This window comes from Pteropus medius, unplaced genomic scaffold (genome assembly GCF_902729225.1).
Source record: "Pteropus medius unplaced genomic scaffold, Ma_sr-lr_union100, whole genome shotgun sequence".
Lineage (NCBI taxonomy): Eukaryota > Metazoa > Chordata > Mammalia > Chiroptera > Pteropodidae > Pteropus > Pteropus medius.
Genome location: NW_024356333.1, coordinates 1,921,358 through 1,936,566, shown reverse-complemented (window position 1 = coordinate 1,936,566; position 15,209 = coordinate 1,921,358). Strand labels below are relative to the sequence as shown.

General features: G+C 64.1%; 1 protein-coding gene across 1 annotated transcript in view; it reads left to right on the top strand.

The window, feature by feature from the left end:
- Nucleotides 1–12,996, top strand: part of LOC120601489 (SCO-spondin-like) — a 45,678-nt gene extending 32,682 nt beyond the window's left edge. The window contains 27 exon segments of the mRNA XM_039861224.1: nt 48–271; nt 901–942; nt 1,102–1,257; nt 1,762–1,971; nt 2,112–2,279; nt 3,130–3,261; nt 3,361–3,607; nt 3,893–4,045; nt 4,123–4,166; nt 4,532–4,876; nt 5,206–5,373; nt 5,949–6,079; nt 6,374–6,495; nt 6,682–6,728; nt 6,981–7,259; nt 7,555–7,713; nt 7,862–7,978; nt 8,262–8,400; nt 8,554–8,756; nt 8,905–9,032; nt 9,129–9,271; nt 9,379–9,425; nt 10,193–10,410; nt 10,647–10,742; nt 10,849–10,909; nt 11,159–11,289; nt 12,629–12,996. Coding sequence (XP_039717158.1) covers nt 48–271; nt 901–942; nt 1,102–1,257; nt 1,762–1,971; nt 2,112–2,279; nt 3,130–3,261; nt 3,361–3,607; nt 3,893–4,045; nt 4,123–4,166; nt 4,532–4,876; nt 5,206–5,373; nt 5,949–6,079; nt 6,374–6,495; nt 6,682–6,728; nt 6,981–7,259; nt 7,555–7,713; nt 7,862–7,978; nt 8,262–8,400; nt 8,554–8,756; nt 8,905–9,032; nt 9,129–9,271; nt 9,379–9,425; nt 10,193–10,410; nt 10,647–10,742; nt 10,849–10,909; nt 11,159–11,289; nt 12,629–12,964 — 4,246 coding nt within the window. The 3' untranslated portion in view covers nt 12,965–12,996.
- Nucleotides 12,997–15,209: the final 2,213 nt, after the last annotated feature.

Below are 15,209 nucleotides of genomic sequence, written 5' to 3'. Positions count from 1 at the left end.
CCGGGGGCCGTCCTGCCCCTCCACTCACCCCCATGCCCTCTCCCCAGCTCCTGCCTTCATGGGAAGCTGTCTTGCTCCGTGGGCGACTGCTCCAAGGCTGGAGGTGGCTTCGGTCCCTGGGGGCCTTGGGGCCCGTGCTCCCGCTCCTGTGGTGGGCTGGGCACCCGCACCCGCACCCGCACATGTGGTGGCCCATCGCCCGCTGCCGGCGGCCAAGGCTGCCGTGGGCCCCTGCAGAACCTCGGGTACTGCCTCAGCCCAGACTGCCCAGGTGAGGGGAACGGGGAGGTGCTGGGCAGAGTCCGACGGCAGAGGCCACTTCGGCCGGCCCTCTGTCCTTTTCTGTCCTTGTCCATCCTTGTTGCTACCTCTGGGTCTCTTTCTCTCACCTTCTAGCTCTGTGCTTTGCTTCTATTCAGGTACATTCAGCCAACATTTCTGGAGCTCTTTCCAGATGTACCTTACTGTGTGTGTGTATTGGGGGGGAGCAAGGACCCTGTCCTTGGAATCTAGGGCCTCAGACAACCATGTCAGCATGTGGGGAGCCCTGCAGGAGGGTGCACATGCTATGGAAGATCGCGAGGTTGAGAACCGCCCTTGAGGGGCGGTCTGGGAGGACTTCCTGGAGGAGGCAGCATTTAAAGGGGCTTGGGAGATGGAGAGGACTTTGACCGGCATTGGAGGGGAAAGAATGCCAGGTGGCAGAAGGAGCTGGAGCAAAGGCCTTGCTGCCACGAGGAAGCGCTGTGCTTGGGGGCTGGAGTGTCCACGGGAGACCAAGCTGAGGGAAGGGCTGAACCAGGCAGCCACGGGTTTGCAGCTCTGCCGCCAGCCTCGGGCTGGGCTCTGGCGCACTGCAGCCTGGGAGATGTTTCTGAGCAGGGTTTTCCTTTGGCACAGGGGCTGCAGGGTCCACGGTGGAGCCGATGACAGGCCTTCCAGGTAGCACAGATGCTTCAGCTCCCGGCCCCGCACTCCCCACACCCCTTCCTTTGGGTAAAAGCAAGCCCAGGGCCTCCTCCCTCTTCAGCCCTGCTTCCTGGGAGGCCGGGAGCCCAGGGCTGACTCATCGGGAGCTACCTCTTCCTCCTGTTCCCCCAGGTGGCTGGGGCCCGTGGTCCCCATGGTCCCCCTGCTCCCGAAGCTGCACAGACCCTATGCTCCCTGCTTGGCGCGCCCGCACCCGCCTCTGCCTGGCGAACTGCACCGGGGGGCACACTTCACAGGAGCGCCCTTGCAACCTGCCCTCCTGTACAGGTGCTCCCTCCGGTCCCGACCTCTGACCCTAACCGCATCTGAATCCCAACCGTCCCCTCCGACCCCCAACATCCGCCCTCGAACAACTAATTCTAACCCCCAGCCGGTGTCCAACCCCAAACCAACATCTAACATCCCTCAAGCACGTGCCGAGTTCTCGGCCTGACACCGGATCACGGATCCGTGTCTGACTCTGGGCCCCAGGCCCTGTGCCAACCCCGGCACTGTCTGGAAGCCCCGCCAACTTCCAGCGAATCCTCGATCGTGCGTGTACCGAACACCCTCCCCCAAGGTCCCATCCAAAGCCCTCAGCAGCCCAGTGAATCTGGCAGTACTGCCCCCTAGGAGAAAGGGGACACAGAGGCCTCGTTGTCAAAGCCTCAGGCACTCAGTATCAGATTGGGTGTGCATGAAGTCATAGCTGACCCTGAGGAGGGGTCTGCGCTTGAGCTGGGGCGGGAGGAGGAGTAGCTGGCTCCTGCTCAGCTTCGTCTTGTTGCACAGAGCTGGCCCTGTGCCCTGGCCCTGGCTGCGTGGCCGGGAACTGTTCCTGGACTGCCTGGGCCCCCTGGGAGCCCTGCTCCCGCAGCTGTGGGGTGGGCCAGCAGCGCCGCCTGCGAGCGTACCGTCCCCCAGGGCCCGGCGGGCACTGGTGCCCCGACATCCTCACGGCTTACCTGGAGCGCCGCTTCTGCAGCCTGCGTGCGTGCCCAGGTGAGGCGGGCTGGTGAGGACCGGCACACCCTTCCCTGGCATCAGCGCCCCCACAGAGGACCCTGCCCCCCTGTCTCTGCGGCATCAGGGGCCCTGTCTCTGAGCCAGACCCTCGCATAGCCCTGCTCTCTCCCACCCAGTGCCCGGAGGCTGGTCACGCTGGAGCCCCTGGTCCTGGTGTGACCGGAGCTGTGGGGGTGGCCGATCCCTGAGGAGCCGCAGCTGCTCGAGCCCCCCACCCAAGAATGGGGGTGCCCCCTGTGCTGGGGAGAGGCACCAGGCTCGACTCTGTAACCCCATGCCCTGTGGTATGTTGGGGTACAGCACAGTTCTACCTGCCTTCCCACCCCCACCTCTAAGTTCATCCCCGTGACACCCTGTGACATAGATGGGGGACAGTCTGGTACCTCTTTGGCCAGTTAACGAATCGGAGACCCCCCGGGGCAGCTGTCAGGATCTGGGCACTGGGCGAGGACTCCCTGTGCCCAGGGCTGAGTGGCTGGAATCTGCCCCCTGCCCGCCCCTGCCCCGGTCATTCTCCCTGCCTTGCCCCACCCTCCGGGTCCTGAGGAACCGCCCGCTCTGTTGGACGATTTGAGGGTGACTGACGGTCATGAGTGTTACCTGGTACCTGAGATGCGGACTAAGCCAGACAGGCTGTGACACGCCCCGCCCCGCCGGCCCAGCCGCCCCATACCGCCCGCCCGCCCCGCCCCGCCCCGGCCTTCCACGCCCCGCCCCCCGCCCCCCAGCTTCAGTTCCTCCTGCTGTTGGTCCTTCCGTGCTCACTGACCCCAGGGACCCCGGTTTCTCCAGGGTCCACCACCTCTATCAGGACGCCCCCACACTGACATGCCCTCCCGTCACCCTGATAAATCCATATATTAAGGCCCTATTGGTGACGGTGTTGATTTTTTTAGATGCACAAATTCAGTCCAGCCCAACAAAGCATTTATTGGGTATCAGGCTAGGTGCTGGGGACTCACAGGCAGGAGAGAGGAACTTTCTGTCACTCAGAATGTCCCAATCCCAGAGTCCCCAAGACCCCATGTTTCCATGGGCACCAACACAGGGACGACAGGGCGCGCAGCTTCGTGGAGATAAGCGTGGGTGACTCTGGGTGACCCTGGGTGACTCTGGTCCCCCCCGTCTGCTCAGAGGGCGGCTGCCCAGCAGGCATGGAGGTGGTCAGCTGTGCCAACCGCTGCCCGCGACGCTGCTCGGACCTACAGGAGGGGATCGTGTGCCAGGACGGCCCGGCCTGCCAGCGGGGCTGCCGCTGCTCCGAGGGTGCGCGGGCCCCAGCCCTCCCCCGCCTCAGGGCAGCTCAGTGGGACGCGGGTGGGGCCCGGGGTGCCAGCACCGCGCTGGAGGGCCGCCTCCCCACAGGCTCCCTGGAGCAAGACGGCGGCTGCGTGCCGAGCGGGCACTGTGAGTGCACAGACGCCCAGGGCCGCAGCTGGGCCCCGGGCAGCCGGCACCAGGAGGCCTGCGGCAACTGCACGTGCCAGGCGGGACAGCTGTCCTGCACGGCTCAGGCCTGCCCGCCCCCTGCCCACTGCGCCTGGAGCCGCTGGTCAGCCTGGAGTCCCTGCAGCCACTCGTGTGGGCCCGCGGGGCAGCAGAGCCGGTTCCGGTACGGGGCTGGGCCAGGCTAGCGTCCCCTCTCCCCACCCCGGTTCTCCTGCTTCCTTGGACACTGTCCCTCTCTGGCACAGTGTTCCTAGACCCCAGCCCCCCAACCAGTGGCTTTGCACCCCCCGGTGCCCTGGCCCCAGCTTCTGTCCCTGGTCACCCTTGTCTTTCTTTAGCCACTTCCATGCCCACCCTGGGCTTTCCCAGTGGGTATCTCCCCAGGGGGCGGAGGCGGGGTGGAGGGTCCCTGGGCGTCTCTCACCCTCTCTGCCCTGGCCCCACCCAGGTCCTCCACGTCTGGCTCCTGGGCCCCGGAGTGTCGGGAGGAGCAGTCCCAGAGCCAGCCCTGCCCTCAGCCCCCATGCCCACCCCTGTGCCTGCATGGTGGCCGTCCCCGAAGCCTGGGGGACAGCTGGTGGCAGGGCGAGTGCCAGCAGTGGTAGGCCAGGCTCAGGGACAGGGTGGCCGTGCTGTCCTATCGGATGGCAAAACTTCCCTGGTCTGAGCCCTCCTCAGCTCCTGCACCCCGGAGGGCGTGCTGTGTGAACGTGGACTGTACGGTCTGGGCTTCCCTCTCCCCCCTCAGCTTCCTCTCCCCTCAGCTTCCTCTCCCCTCGGCTTCTCTCCCTCCTCCCGGCTACTCTACCTCGGCTACTCCTCCCCTCCCCTGCCCTCTATCTCCTCCCTATTATTTGGACTGTGTGATAAATCTGCTTTGCTGTGTCTTTTGCTTGCCTTCTTGCCTTTGTTTCCAGCTGCTGCTTGTCACACACACACACACACACACACACATTCACGCAGCACACACACACACACACCCCGCCACGCACCGCTGCGCTGCCTGCACGCACACACACAGGTCCCGACCAGCCCTCGGGGCCTTCGTGCCTCCCACCCCAATAACCTCACCTGTGCCCTCCCATAGTGCCCGGGGCCTGGACGCTGTGGGCCCCCTGGTCTGACTGCCCTGTCTCCTGTGGAGGCGGGACCCAGGCCCGCACCCGAGTCTGCACAGCCTCAGCCCCTCACCGCACAGTGCCCGCCTGCCTGGGCCCCGACACCCAGAGCCAGCGCTGCGGGTGGCAGCCTTGCCCAGGGCTGCGGGCCGCCTGCTCCTGGGGCCTCTGGGGGCCCTGTTCTCAAAGCTGCGGCCCAGGCTTGGCCTCCCGCTCTGGGTCCTGCCCCTGCCCGCTGGCCGAGGCCAACCGGACCTGTAATGGCAGCTTCTTCCACCTGGACACCCAGGCCTGCTACCCAGGGCCCTGCCTGGGTATGTGTGCACGGGAAGGGAGGCCCTCTCCCGGGCAGACTCAGGGAATAATGGACGGTCTCCAAATCAACCCCCAGCTTATCCCCTCGAATATATCCCAATCTGCTCCTCCCTGGCCCCCTCTTCCTTTAGAATGCTTTGAGATGCCACCCTCACGGCTGGGTGACAGGGAACCTGGGCAGTGGGGACCCTTCTGAATCCCTGGCTTGCTTTTGCCCTTTCCCACACAGGGGATTGGTTAAAGCCGGCATGAGGGAGGGGGCGGGTGGGAGAGAGGCCAAGGGAGCCCCGAGAGGCCCCCCGAGCGACACGCCCACCTTGGTCCCTAGAGGAGTGCGTGTGGAGCAGCTGGAGCAGCTGGACGCGATGCTCGTGCCAGGTGCTGGTCCAGCAGCGCTACCGACACCAGAGGCCAGTGCCCGGAGGGGCGGGGGAGGGCGCCCTCTGCACCCGCCTGGACGGCCACTTCCGGCCTTGCCTCATTGGGAACTGTTCTGGTGAGACCCCAGGAGCAAGGAGCCCGGAAGCTGAACCCTGACAGGGCGTGAGCCCCTCTCACCATGAGCCTGTGCCCCCAAGATCTCAGAGTGGCCACCTGTGCCTGCAGCGACCCCTCCCCTCAGCAGCCCAGCTACTCCTCTGCCCGGCCCTCAGCTACTCTCTCCTCTCAGCTGCTCCTCCCCACCGCACCCCCTGAGTCTTTGCCATGATTTTCCCACTTTGCTGGTCCAGCTGTGCCTTTGTCCCTTTGTAGACGCCCCGGGCACAGAGCGGGGTGTGGGGGCTCCCCTCCATCTCTGCCCCTCTGTATCCCTGGACCACCTGCCAGGCCCCCGACCCCCCACAGCCCCATCCTCCACACAGAGTCCAGGCTCCCCAGGGCCCAAACCTGGAGGTACCCACAGTGCCATGGGTGCTGGATGGGCAACTCTGGGCTGCCCTGCGTGCAGCAGGGGGCAGTCCTGCTCCCTCACGGGGGCTCGACGGGACAGGCGCTATGTGCTCTGGGATCGGGGGGTGGAGGGTGACTCCGGGCGGCCCCCCACCGGCCTGTGTGTCCCCCCTGCCACAGAGGACAGCTGCACGCCTCCCTTTGAGTTCCAGGCCTGTGGCTCCCCCTGTGCCAGCCTCTGTGCCACACACCGGAGCCACCAGCCCTGCCAGGACCTGCCACCCTGCCAGCCTGGTTGCTACTGCCCCGAGGTGAGGGGCGGAGCTAGAGGAGTCGCCCCAGGAGAAGGGGGTCCTCTGTCCACAGCCCCACACCTCCTCCGCTCCACGACGCCCCGGCGGCCCCTCTCCTCCAGAACTTCATGTCTTGGGGGCTCTTAGCAGCCGTTCGCACCGCCTGTGGCCCTTTGCCCATCCATTCACTCAGCAGCACATGTGCACCTGCTGTGCACCCTCTGTGCACCCTCTGTGGGCCAGGCACGGTGCCGGCGTGCGCGTGCATAGATGCTGCCACACAGCCCTGTCCCTGTGTCCCCTCCTGCACAGGGGCTGTTGGAGCAGACTGGGGGCTGTGTCCCTGCAGAGCAGTGTAGCTGCCAGCACATCTCAGGAGGAGTTAGGGTGACCCTGGCCCCTGGGGACCACCTGCGCCTGGGCTGTAAAGAGTGGTGAGTGATGGAGGTGGGGGAGGCAGCATCAGGGGGCCGGGAGGGGCCACCCACAGAGAAGGCCAGGCTAAGCCCCGTACCCTGTCCTGTTGCAGCTGAGCCTAGGGCTCAGGTCACCCCCACATGCTCACTGCTCTGGGCTGGGTCCTGCCTCCCGGAGCCCACCCTGACTGTCCCCTCCCGCAGTGAATGCCAGCACGGAGAGCTGCAGTGCACCAGCCAGGGCTGTCAAGGTAATTCTGGACTAGGGAGACCGACTGTCCCCATTTGCCCAGGACTGGGGGGGTTTCTGGAACCTGGAACTTTCAGTACCAGGACTGGGACAGTCCCAGACAAACCAGGACGGCTGGTCACCCTACCCAGATCCTCCACACCCCCTTAGTCTTCCTGGCGGTAACCTGAGCCCCTCCCTCCCTCTGCACCGGGGTCCCTGGGTCTGGGGGTTGGTCGCTGGGAAGGCGCCCGCCACACGCTGTCTGTCCTAGGTCTTCTGCCTCTGAGCGGCTGGTCTGAGTGGTCACCCTGTGGGCCCTGCCTGCCTGCCAGTGTCCTGGCCCCTGCCTCCAGGGCCGCCTTAGAGGAGCGGTGGCCGCAGGACCCAGCTGGCCTCTCTCCCACCTTGGCACCTTTGCTGGCTTCAGAGCAGCACCGCCACCGCCTCTGTTTGGACCCTGAGACAGGGAGGCCGTGGGCCGGGGACCCAGACCTCTGCACGGGGCCACTCAGCCAGCAGCGCCTCTGCCTGGACCCTGGAGCCTGCGGCGGTAATGGGGCGGGGCGTAGGCCAGCAGGGGGAGGGGCTTGGGATGGCCAGGAGAGGCTGGGCCATGTTGCTCAGTTGGGTGGCCGGTTGGGTGGCCAGGCAGTGGTCGGACCTGCCCACCCTCCTGCTTGCCCCCAGGGCCTGCTAGATTTGAGGCTGGGTGGGGCCACAGCAGCTGGAAAGAGGGTGCCAGGAGCTCAGGGCACGTGCGAGTGTCTGCAGGGCTGAAGCCCAGGGCCTTGGGGTGGAAGCAGGAAGAAGGGCCCTGGGTTCTGACTTCCGTTTTCTCTCCCCAGACTTGTGCCAGTGGAGTCCTTGGGGGCCCTGGAGCCCCTGCCAAGTGCCCTGCGGTGGGGGGTTCCGGTTACGCTGGAGAGAGGCAGAGGGCCCCGCCAGAGGAGGTTGCCGGGGGCCATGGGCTCAGACCGAGAGCTGCAACACGGGGCCCTGCCCAGGTGACCCCCGTCCTACCACACACGAGCTGACACCTGAGGGGGATGTCTCCTCGCTGCCTCTGCCCCTGGAGGCGTGCAGTGGAAGACAGGGCGCTGTCCTGGGGGCCAGGAATGTCCCCCACACTGACACCTACCTCCTGGTCCTCAGGGGAGAGCTGCGAGGCCCGGGACACCGTGCTCACCCTTGGCTGTGCCAACCAGTGTCCTAGAAGCTGTGTCGACCTCTGGGACCGTGTGCAGTGTCTGCAGGGACCGTGCCGCCCAGGTGGCCGGGCTAGGCCTGGGCACGCTGGGGGAGCCGGGGCCCACCTCCACTCCTCCTGCTCCCCGAGAGCGCGTGACCCGGGGGCAGCCCTGAGGGTTCCCGGGGTTGTGCCACACAGGGCGGGCTAACGAAGCCATGGGGATGGGGTGGAGCCAGGTCACGCGGGGCACGGGAAGACGGGCGCTCGGTGCCAGCCTGAGGCTTTGCACTCCATCCGGAGGCATCTGTCATGAGCACCTGTCCGAGCACCGTATCTGGCTTGTCCTCCCCACCCCACCCCTAGGCTGCCGTTGTCCCCCTGGCCACCTGGTACAGGACGGGCGCTGCGTGCCCATTTCCTCCTGTCGCTGCGGCCTCCCCAGCTCCAACGCCTCCTGGGTGCTGGCCCCCGCCGAGGTGGTGCGCCTGGACTGCAGGGACTGGTATGGGCGCCCGCCAGCGGACGGGGAGGGGGACGGGGAGCTTCGGGTGGGAGGCCTGGGCCAGGCAAGTCAGGGCGGTGGGCATCGCGGGGGAGCGAGGGCTCTGTTCGCCGTGACTCGGGGCTTGAGCCCTTTCTGCCCACCCTGTCACAGCACCTGCATCAATGGGTCCCTGGTGTGCCCACACCGTGAGTGCCCAGTCCTTGGGCCGTGGTCAGCCTGGAGCCGCTGCTCGGCTCCCTGTGGTTGGGGCACCACTGAGCGCCATCGGAGCTGTGACGAGGGTCCTGGGGGGACGCCATGCCAGGCCCAGGACACAGAGCAGCGGCAGGAATGTAACCTGCAGCCCTGCCCTGGTGCGTACGTGGGCCGTGGGGGGCTGTTTTTCCCTCCAGGGCTGCGGAGCCCAGGGCCCCGTCCCAGCTGGCATTCGCCAGGGCAGGTGGCAGTCCAGGGCAGCCCCCTCCCTGGAACTCCTCTCCACTATCTGTGCACTGCCCCCAGAGTGCCCACCTGGCCAGGTGTTCAGGGCCTGTGCCACCTCGTGCCCAAGCCTCTGCTCACATCTTCGGCCCGGCGCCCTCTGCGTGCCTGAGCCCTGCCAGCTTGGCTGTGGCTGCCCTGGAGAGTGGGTAGGTGCAGGCGCTGTGCCCTGACTCCCGCATGGCTGGGGGTGGGGTGCGGGAGAGGCCGTGGTCCGAGTGTAACGGGAACCCGCCCTGCCCTAGCTGCTGCACAATGGCACCTGTGTGCCCCCTGCCGCGTGTCCCTGTGCCCAGCTCTCTCTGCCCTGGGGCCTCACCTTGACCCCTGAAGAGCAGGCCCAGGAGCTGCCCTCGGGGACTGTGCTCACCCAGAACTGCACCCGCTGGTGAGGGCCATGGTCGGGGCTGGGGTGGGGGTGGGCGGAGGGCAGAGTTGCTGATGGGGTGTGGGGAGGCACGGGAGGAGTCTGAACACGTGCTTCTGTCTTCCCAGTGTCTGCCAAGGTGGAGCCTTCAACTGCTCCCTCGATGACTGTGAGGGTGAGATGTGGGCTCTCCGGCCCCTGCTGGCCCCTCCAAAGCCCACCCACCCCACCCACCCTGGGCAATGCTACCTCCTCCGGGAAGCCCCTCCCGCCATCTGTCCGCACTGCTCAGCATGGTGCACCCTGGGAGGTTGGGGGCATCGGTCAGGTGTGCTGTGTGCACACCGAGCCAGGGCTGTGAGTGACACAGGAAGCGGAGGGTTATTTCTAAGCAGATGAGGAAACTGAGGTCTAGAGGGTGAGCTGAAACAGGACCCTTGCCTGGCAGTCCCCACGCAGAGGCGTCGGCCCTGTGCTGTGTTGTCCCCATCCGGTGAAGGTCGACGGGCCTTTCCTAAGGTCCCATATGTGCCCAGCTCTGCCACAGTGGGCTCTTTGTGGATTCAGAGAACCCTGGGCACCGCCAGCCTGGCAGCCGAGGGCAGGTGGAGCCGGGACAGTCTCTGGCTCACTGACAAGCGAGCGGCACCCACAGGGCATGAAGTTGGTGCTGCAGATGGAGCCGTCGGGGTGGACAAGACTGGTCAGGGGAGGCTTCCTGGAGGAGGCGAGACCTGAGCTGGGCGCCAGAAGTGTTTGGGAGGGTGGATCAGAGTCAAAAGGTGTGCGTGGAGGCCTAAAAGTCCAGAGGCTGCCGGAGCTATGTAGACAGTGCCGTGGAGGGGAGACGGGGTGCAAGGGGCGCCCAGTGTGGAAGCGGGGAGGACAGAGGCTGGACCCGGCACTGACTTGAGTGCTGGGGTGGGCGGTCTTCCCTGGCAGAGTGCCCCCCTGGGGAAGTGTGGCAGCAGGTGGCCCCTGGAGAGCCGGGGCCCTGCGAGCGGACGTGCCAGGAGCTCGATGCCACTGAGGCCCAGGGCGACTGCAGCGCGGGGCAGGCCCAAGGCTGCGTGTGCCGGCACGGGCACTTCCGCAGCCAGGCAGGCCCCTGCGTGACCGCAGACCGCTGTGAATGCTGGCGCCACGGGCGTCCCCACCCGGTGAGACACCTGGGCCCCGCCGTGCCACCTGGCCCTTCTCAACCCGGCCTCCCTCCCGTCCCTACTCTGGGCCCCCAAGGCCCGCCTCCCCCCTGAAATTCTTGTTGCCAATGCCAGCCGCAGCCCTTTGCCCTGGTTGGGCCCCCAGGCTGGGTTTGGGGTGGGGTGGCTTTGCAGAGAGCCCACAGGTGAAGAGACAGAGGTGGAGCCAAGCGTCCGCCCTCTGCTGTCCCCAGCCTGGATCCGAGTGGCAGGAGGCCTGTGCGAGCTGCCGCTGCCTCGGTGGCAGGAGCGTCTGCGCCCAGCACTGCCCGCCGCTCGCCTGTGCCCAGGTACCTGCCCGTAGCCCTGCCGCCCTCTCCGGCTCCCCGACTCCCTCCTGGGTCCCTCCCTGGAGGCCGGTCTGAGGGCCCAGGGCGGGGACTGCTCTCTCTGCAGGGTGAGGTGATCGTGCAGGAGCCAGGGAGCTGTTGTCCCTCTTGTCACCGGGAGACTCTTGGTATGGAGGGGACCTGGGGTGCCTCCTGCTGCTCCTCTCCCTGCTCTGGGCCCCTCGTTCCCACCCTGGGAGACCTGCCTTCCCCAAACCTGCCCCCATGGGGATCGGCAGAGTGAGGACCCTGGTGCTGCACGTGGAGCCAGGGCACCCCCAGCCCCACGTGCTCAGGTCTACACTCTGTGCCCTTCGTAGAGCCCCCGCCTCCCTCACAGCCTTCTCCCTCACCCCACCCCCACCTCCTCCCCACAGCGGAGCAGTCAGCCTCCTGCCAGCGCCTCACCGAGCTTCGAAACCTCACCAAGGGCCCGTGCTACCTGGACCGGGTGGCAGTGAGCTACTGCAGCGGGCACTGCCCGTCCAGCACCAATGTCATGCCTGAGGTCAGCCTAGAACCTGGGCAGAGCCCAGAGCACATGGGAGGCACGGTCTATCTCATGGGGAGACAGCTGATCAGAGCCGGAGCCGGGGGCCAGTCTTCGCCGAGGACTGGCCTACGCCTGCTGCTTGGCCCGGTGACCCTGGGTGGGGTGCAGCTCCGGAGCCCACTGTGCACCTCCACCCCTCTACCTCTCCTGCTGTGGTCCCACGCAGCTCCCAGCATGCTCCTGGGCAATCTAGCGGGAAGACAGCAAAGAAAGGCACAGCGGGGCTAAGTGGGCTCTGAAATCAAGGCCGTCAGACAGTGAGGGAAGCTCCTGGGGACCGACTTCTGCCCCAAACACTCGCGAGTCCCTCTGGAGCGCCAACGAGGCTCCACCCTGCATGGACTCTCCTTGGACCCAGAAGGCCCGGCCCTGCAACTTGTGGAGTCCTCCCCAGGACTCTGTGCCCACCCAACTCCCGGTCCCTGAGCCCGGAGTCCTGCGGCTCCAGGTCCATCCTGCCAGGGCCCAGCCTTGGCTCCTGGCCCTGCCTCGGGTCCCCGGTGGGCATCCCGCCCCGCCTCGGCCCACCTGAGCCATCTATGCCTCGAAGGCCAAGGTGCATTCCTACCTGCTTCTCCACCCCGGGCCACGCTCCTGCTTCCCCGGCCATTCCCTGCGCCTCCTGGAAGTGCCTTCCCAAATCACGTTTGGACTTCTTAAAGCATAGAGCCGGGAAAGGAAGTGAAGAGGTTTTTTTCTGAGGAGGAAAAATCAGTGATAGCGGAATAGACATCAAAGGGAGTTTTTTTTTTCTTTAGTGAATCTTTTGTAGTTTTTAAACCTATTCTAGAATAAATTAGAGTAGAATTATGCGTGCAGTTAAATCACACATTCGGTGGGACTTACACAGCGTTACTGTATCAGCGCAGAGCGAGAGGCTTCCGCTCAGGCGCCAGAGCTCACTTTGCACTTAGGATCAGAACTGGGCAGCTCGGGGCTCCGATATCCGCGGTCTCACAGGCTAGTCTTCTGTCCCTCCCACCAGACTCTAAGCCCCTCGCGGGAGAGGTTGTGTCTTTTCCCTCTCTTGCCAAGAAGCATGTTGAAAGGATTTGTTTAAACTGTTTGATACTCAGACGGGTGGGGGCTGCAGTGAAGGAGGTGGGCTTCTTGGAGAGCGGGGACTTGGTGGTGACACATCCTTCCCAGCTGGCTGCCCTGCTGGGCGAGGAGCACTGGATCTGGCCCGCCCTCGGCCCCAGGCCCTCTTGGATGGAAGAGCCAGGAGAGGGCAGGAGGGTGGTTTGGGCAAACTCCGTCGGGCCCTCCCCAGCTCCGCCGCCCTTCCCGCCAGGAGCCGTACCTGCAGAGCCAGTGCGACTGCTGTAGCTACCGCCTGGACCCCGAGAGCCCCGTGCGGCTCCTGCACCTGCGCTGTCCGGGCGGCCACATGGAGCCCGTGGTGCTGCCCGTCATCCACAGCTGCCAGTGCAGCGCCTGCCAGGGTGGGTCTGGGCCAGGGCGGGGAGGGTCCCGGCCTGGGTTGGGGGGGTGGGCCGTGGGCACCTGGGCCTGGGTCTGGGCTGGCCCAGGGTGCAGGCGGGGACAGGGTCCCGAGGCGCAGCCCCCGCTGGATTCTTGGTCTGCGTCCTGCCTTTCAGTCCGTTCCTCCTCTCTGCATCCCTGTTGATCTTTCCTCCGATCGTGCGTCAGCTCGGGTGTTTGCCGTCCGTCCACGGTGCCTGGTTCAAATCCCAGCTTCCCTCTTGCCCTTCTTGCTGAGCCTCCCTGACCTCATTTTCACAGCCTGGCAGGGAGGACTCTGTGAGAGCCAGCCCAGCGGGAGGGCCTGGTGGGTGCCTGGTTCTTGTTAAGTCCCCGGTATGACAACCTGAGGCCACAAGAGCTGCCTTTGCTCTGGGCTCCTTCCTGGCAGCTTGTCCTTCCTCTTGTGCTGGCTTGGCTCGTTCTGCTTCCCTCTCCAGCCTCCCCTTCCCTGCCTGATATTCTGCTTCTTTTGCTAGCTCATCTGCCCCTACTTGTCCTCCAGGAGGCGACTTCTCAAAGCGCTGACAGCTCTCCTGTATGAGGCTGCCCCGCCCCGCACGTGATCGCCAGGCCCAGCGGCGCCGACCCTCGCTCCCATGCCCGCCGTCCATGCCAGGCCCTGGCACTAGCAGATCCCAAATAAAGTGACATTGGTGGCAAGCACGTGTACAGAGTCTGCGTCCAGGGGCCCAGGGGGGAAAGGGAGGGAAGGCAGCTGCCCGGCCCCGGCCTCCCGGGGACCTCCGTGAGTCGGCTGGTGAACTTGGACAGATCACTTCCCATACCCGAGCCTCAGTTTCCTCGTCTGTGGCAGGTGGAGCATGAGGTCGGAAGGCCTCTGCTGTCGGACACCTCTCACGCCTCAGGCTGTCCCCGTCACCCCATGCAGCTTCCACTGAGGCAGAGGTGGCATTTCCGCGCAAACCCTGCCATCTCGTGCTGACGTCTGCCTCTCCTCTTTTTAAAAACCTGAGTCGACGTATAATTTCCGTACCACGAAATCCACCCATTTTAAGTTTACACTTCAGTGACTTTTGCAGAAAAACACCAAGTTGTCCAATCGCCGCAACCCAATTTTAGAACATTTCCATCATTTCACGCCCATGTGCAACCAATCCTTCCCACCTCCGGCCCCAGGCACCCACTGAACTGCTTTCTACCGCAGTAGATTTGCCTTTTCCCGGCATTTTATATAAATGTCTGGCTTCCTTTGATTGGCACGTTGCTTTGAGGTTCATCCACGTAGCGTGTGCAGCAGCTTGTTCATTTTGGATGTGAAGTCGTAATCCATCGTGCGATGGACCACGTTTTGTCTCTCCCTTCGCCAGTGGATGGAGTTTGAGTGGTTTCATTTTTTTTTTTTTTGCTGTTTTGAAGACAGCTGCTATGAACATTCCTGTCCAAGTCTTTGTGTGGGCATATTTTCATTTAGTTTGGGTGTATACCTGGGAGTGGAAATTGCTGGGTCGTATGGTAAGTGTATGCTTAACTTTTTAAGAAACTTCCAAAATGTTTCCCAAAGTGGATACACTGTTTTACATCCCCCCCAGCCATGTGTGAGAGTTCCAGTCTCTCCACATCCTGTCCAGCACTTGCTATTATCCTATCTGTCTTTTTCATTTTTTTAAGTAGCCATTCAGTGCATAGGAAGTGGTATCTAATCGCCATTTTGATTTACATTTCCTTAGTGACTAAGGATGCCGAGCATTTATTTCTTCATGTGCTGATTTGCCGATTGTGTGGCTTCTTTTCCAGCTTCTTTTCTTTCTTCCCCGGGGCTTTACAGACACAGAGCAAATCCACGTGGCCTTTGCACAAGCACAGCTAGGAGTACATGTGTGAGGACGGGATGGGATGTAGTTCACACCTCTTGGGACAACCCTCACCTACTGGGGATGGGAGCTGCAGATCCCCAATGTTTGCACAGATGTTTTGCGGCGGGGCGGGGAAGGAGGACATTCTGTATAATTCCTAGAAGTGGAATGAAGACCCAATGCCCGGAGCAGTGACCCCTAAAATGCGCCCCGCTGTCAGCATTTCATCTTCCCCGCTTTGCTCTCCCAAGTCCCAAGCTCTGCCCTCTGGGATCACTTTCTAAGACCAAGTCCTTGTCTCCGGCTCTGCTCTCAGGGTGGGGTCGAGCAGGAAAGAACCAGGCTGGGGTCCCAGTGATCCTGTGCATTACCTTCCCTCATATTCCTCAGACTGCCCCCACAAATGAGAGTCCCATTCAACTACAGTTATTGGTAAAGGGGAGAGAGCCAAAGGGAGAGAGGAAAAGGAAGGAGGATCTTTGATTGATTAACTGGGACACAGGAAGGGTGACTCTTGTGTGAGCAACGAGAACTTGAATTGTTCTAGGTGAGTCTCTGAATAGGGGCCTGTTG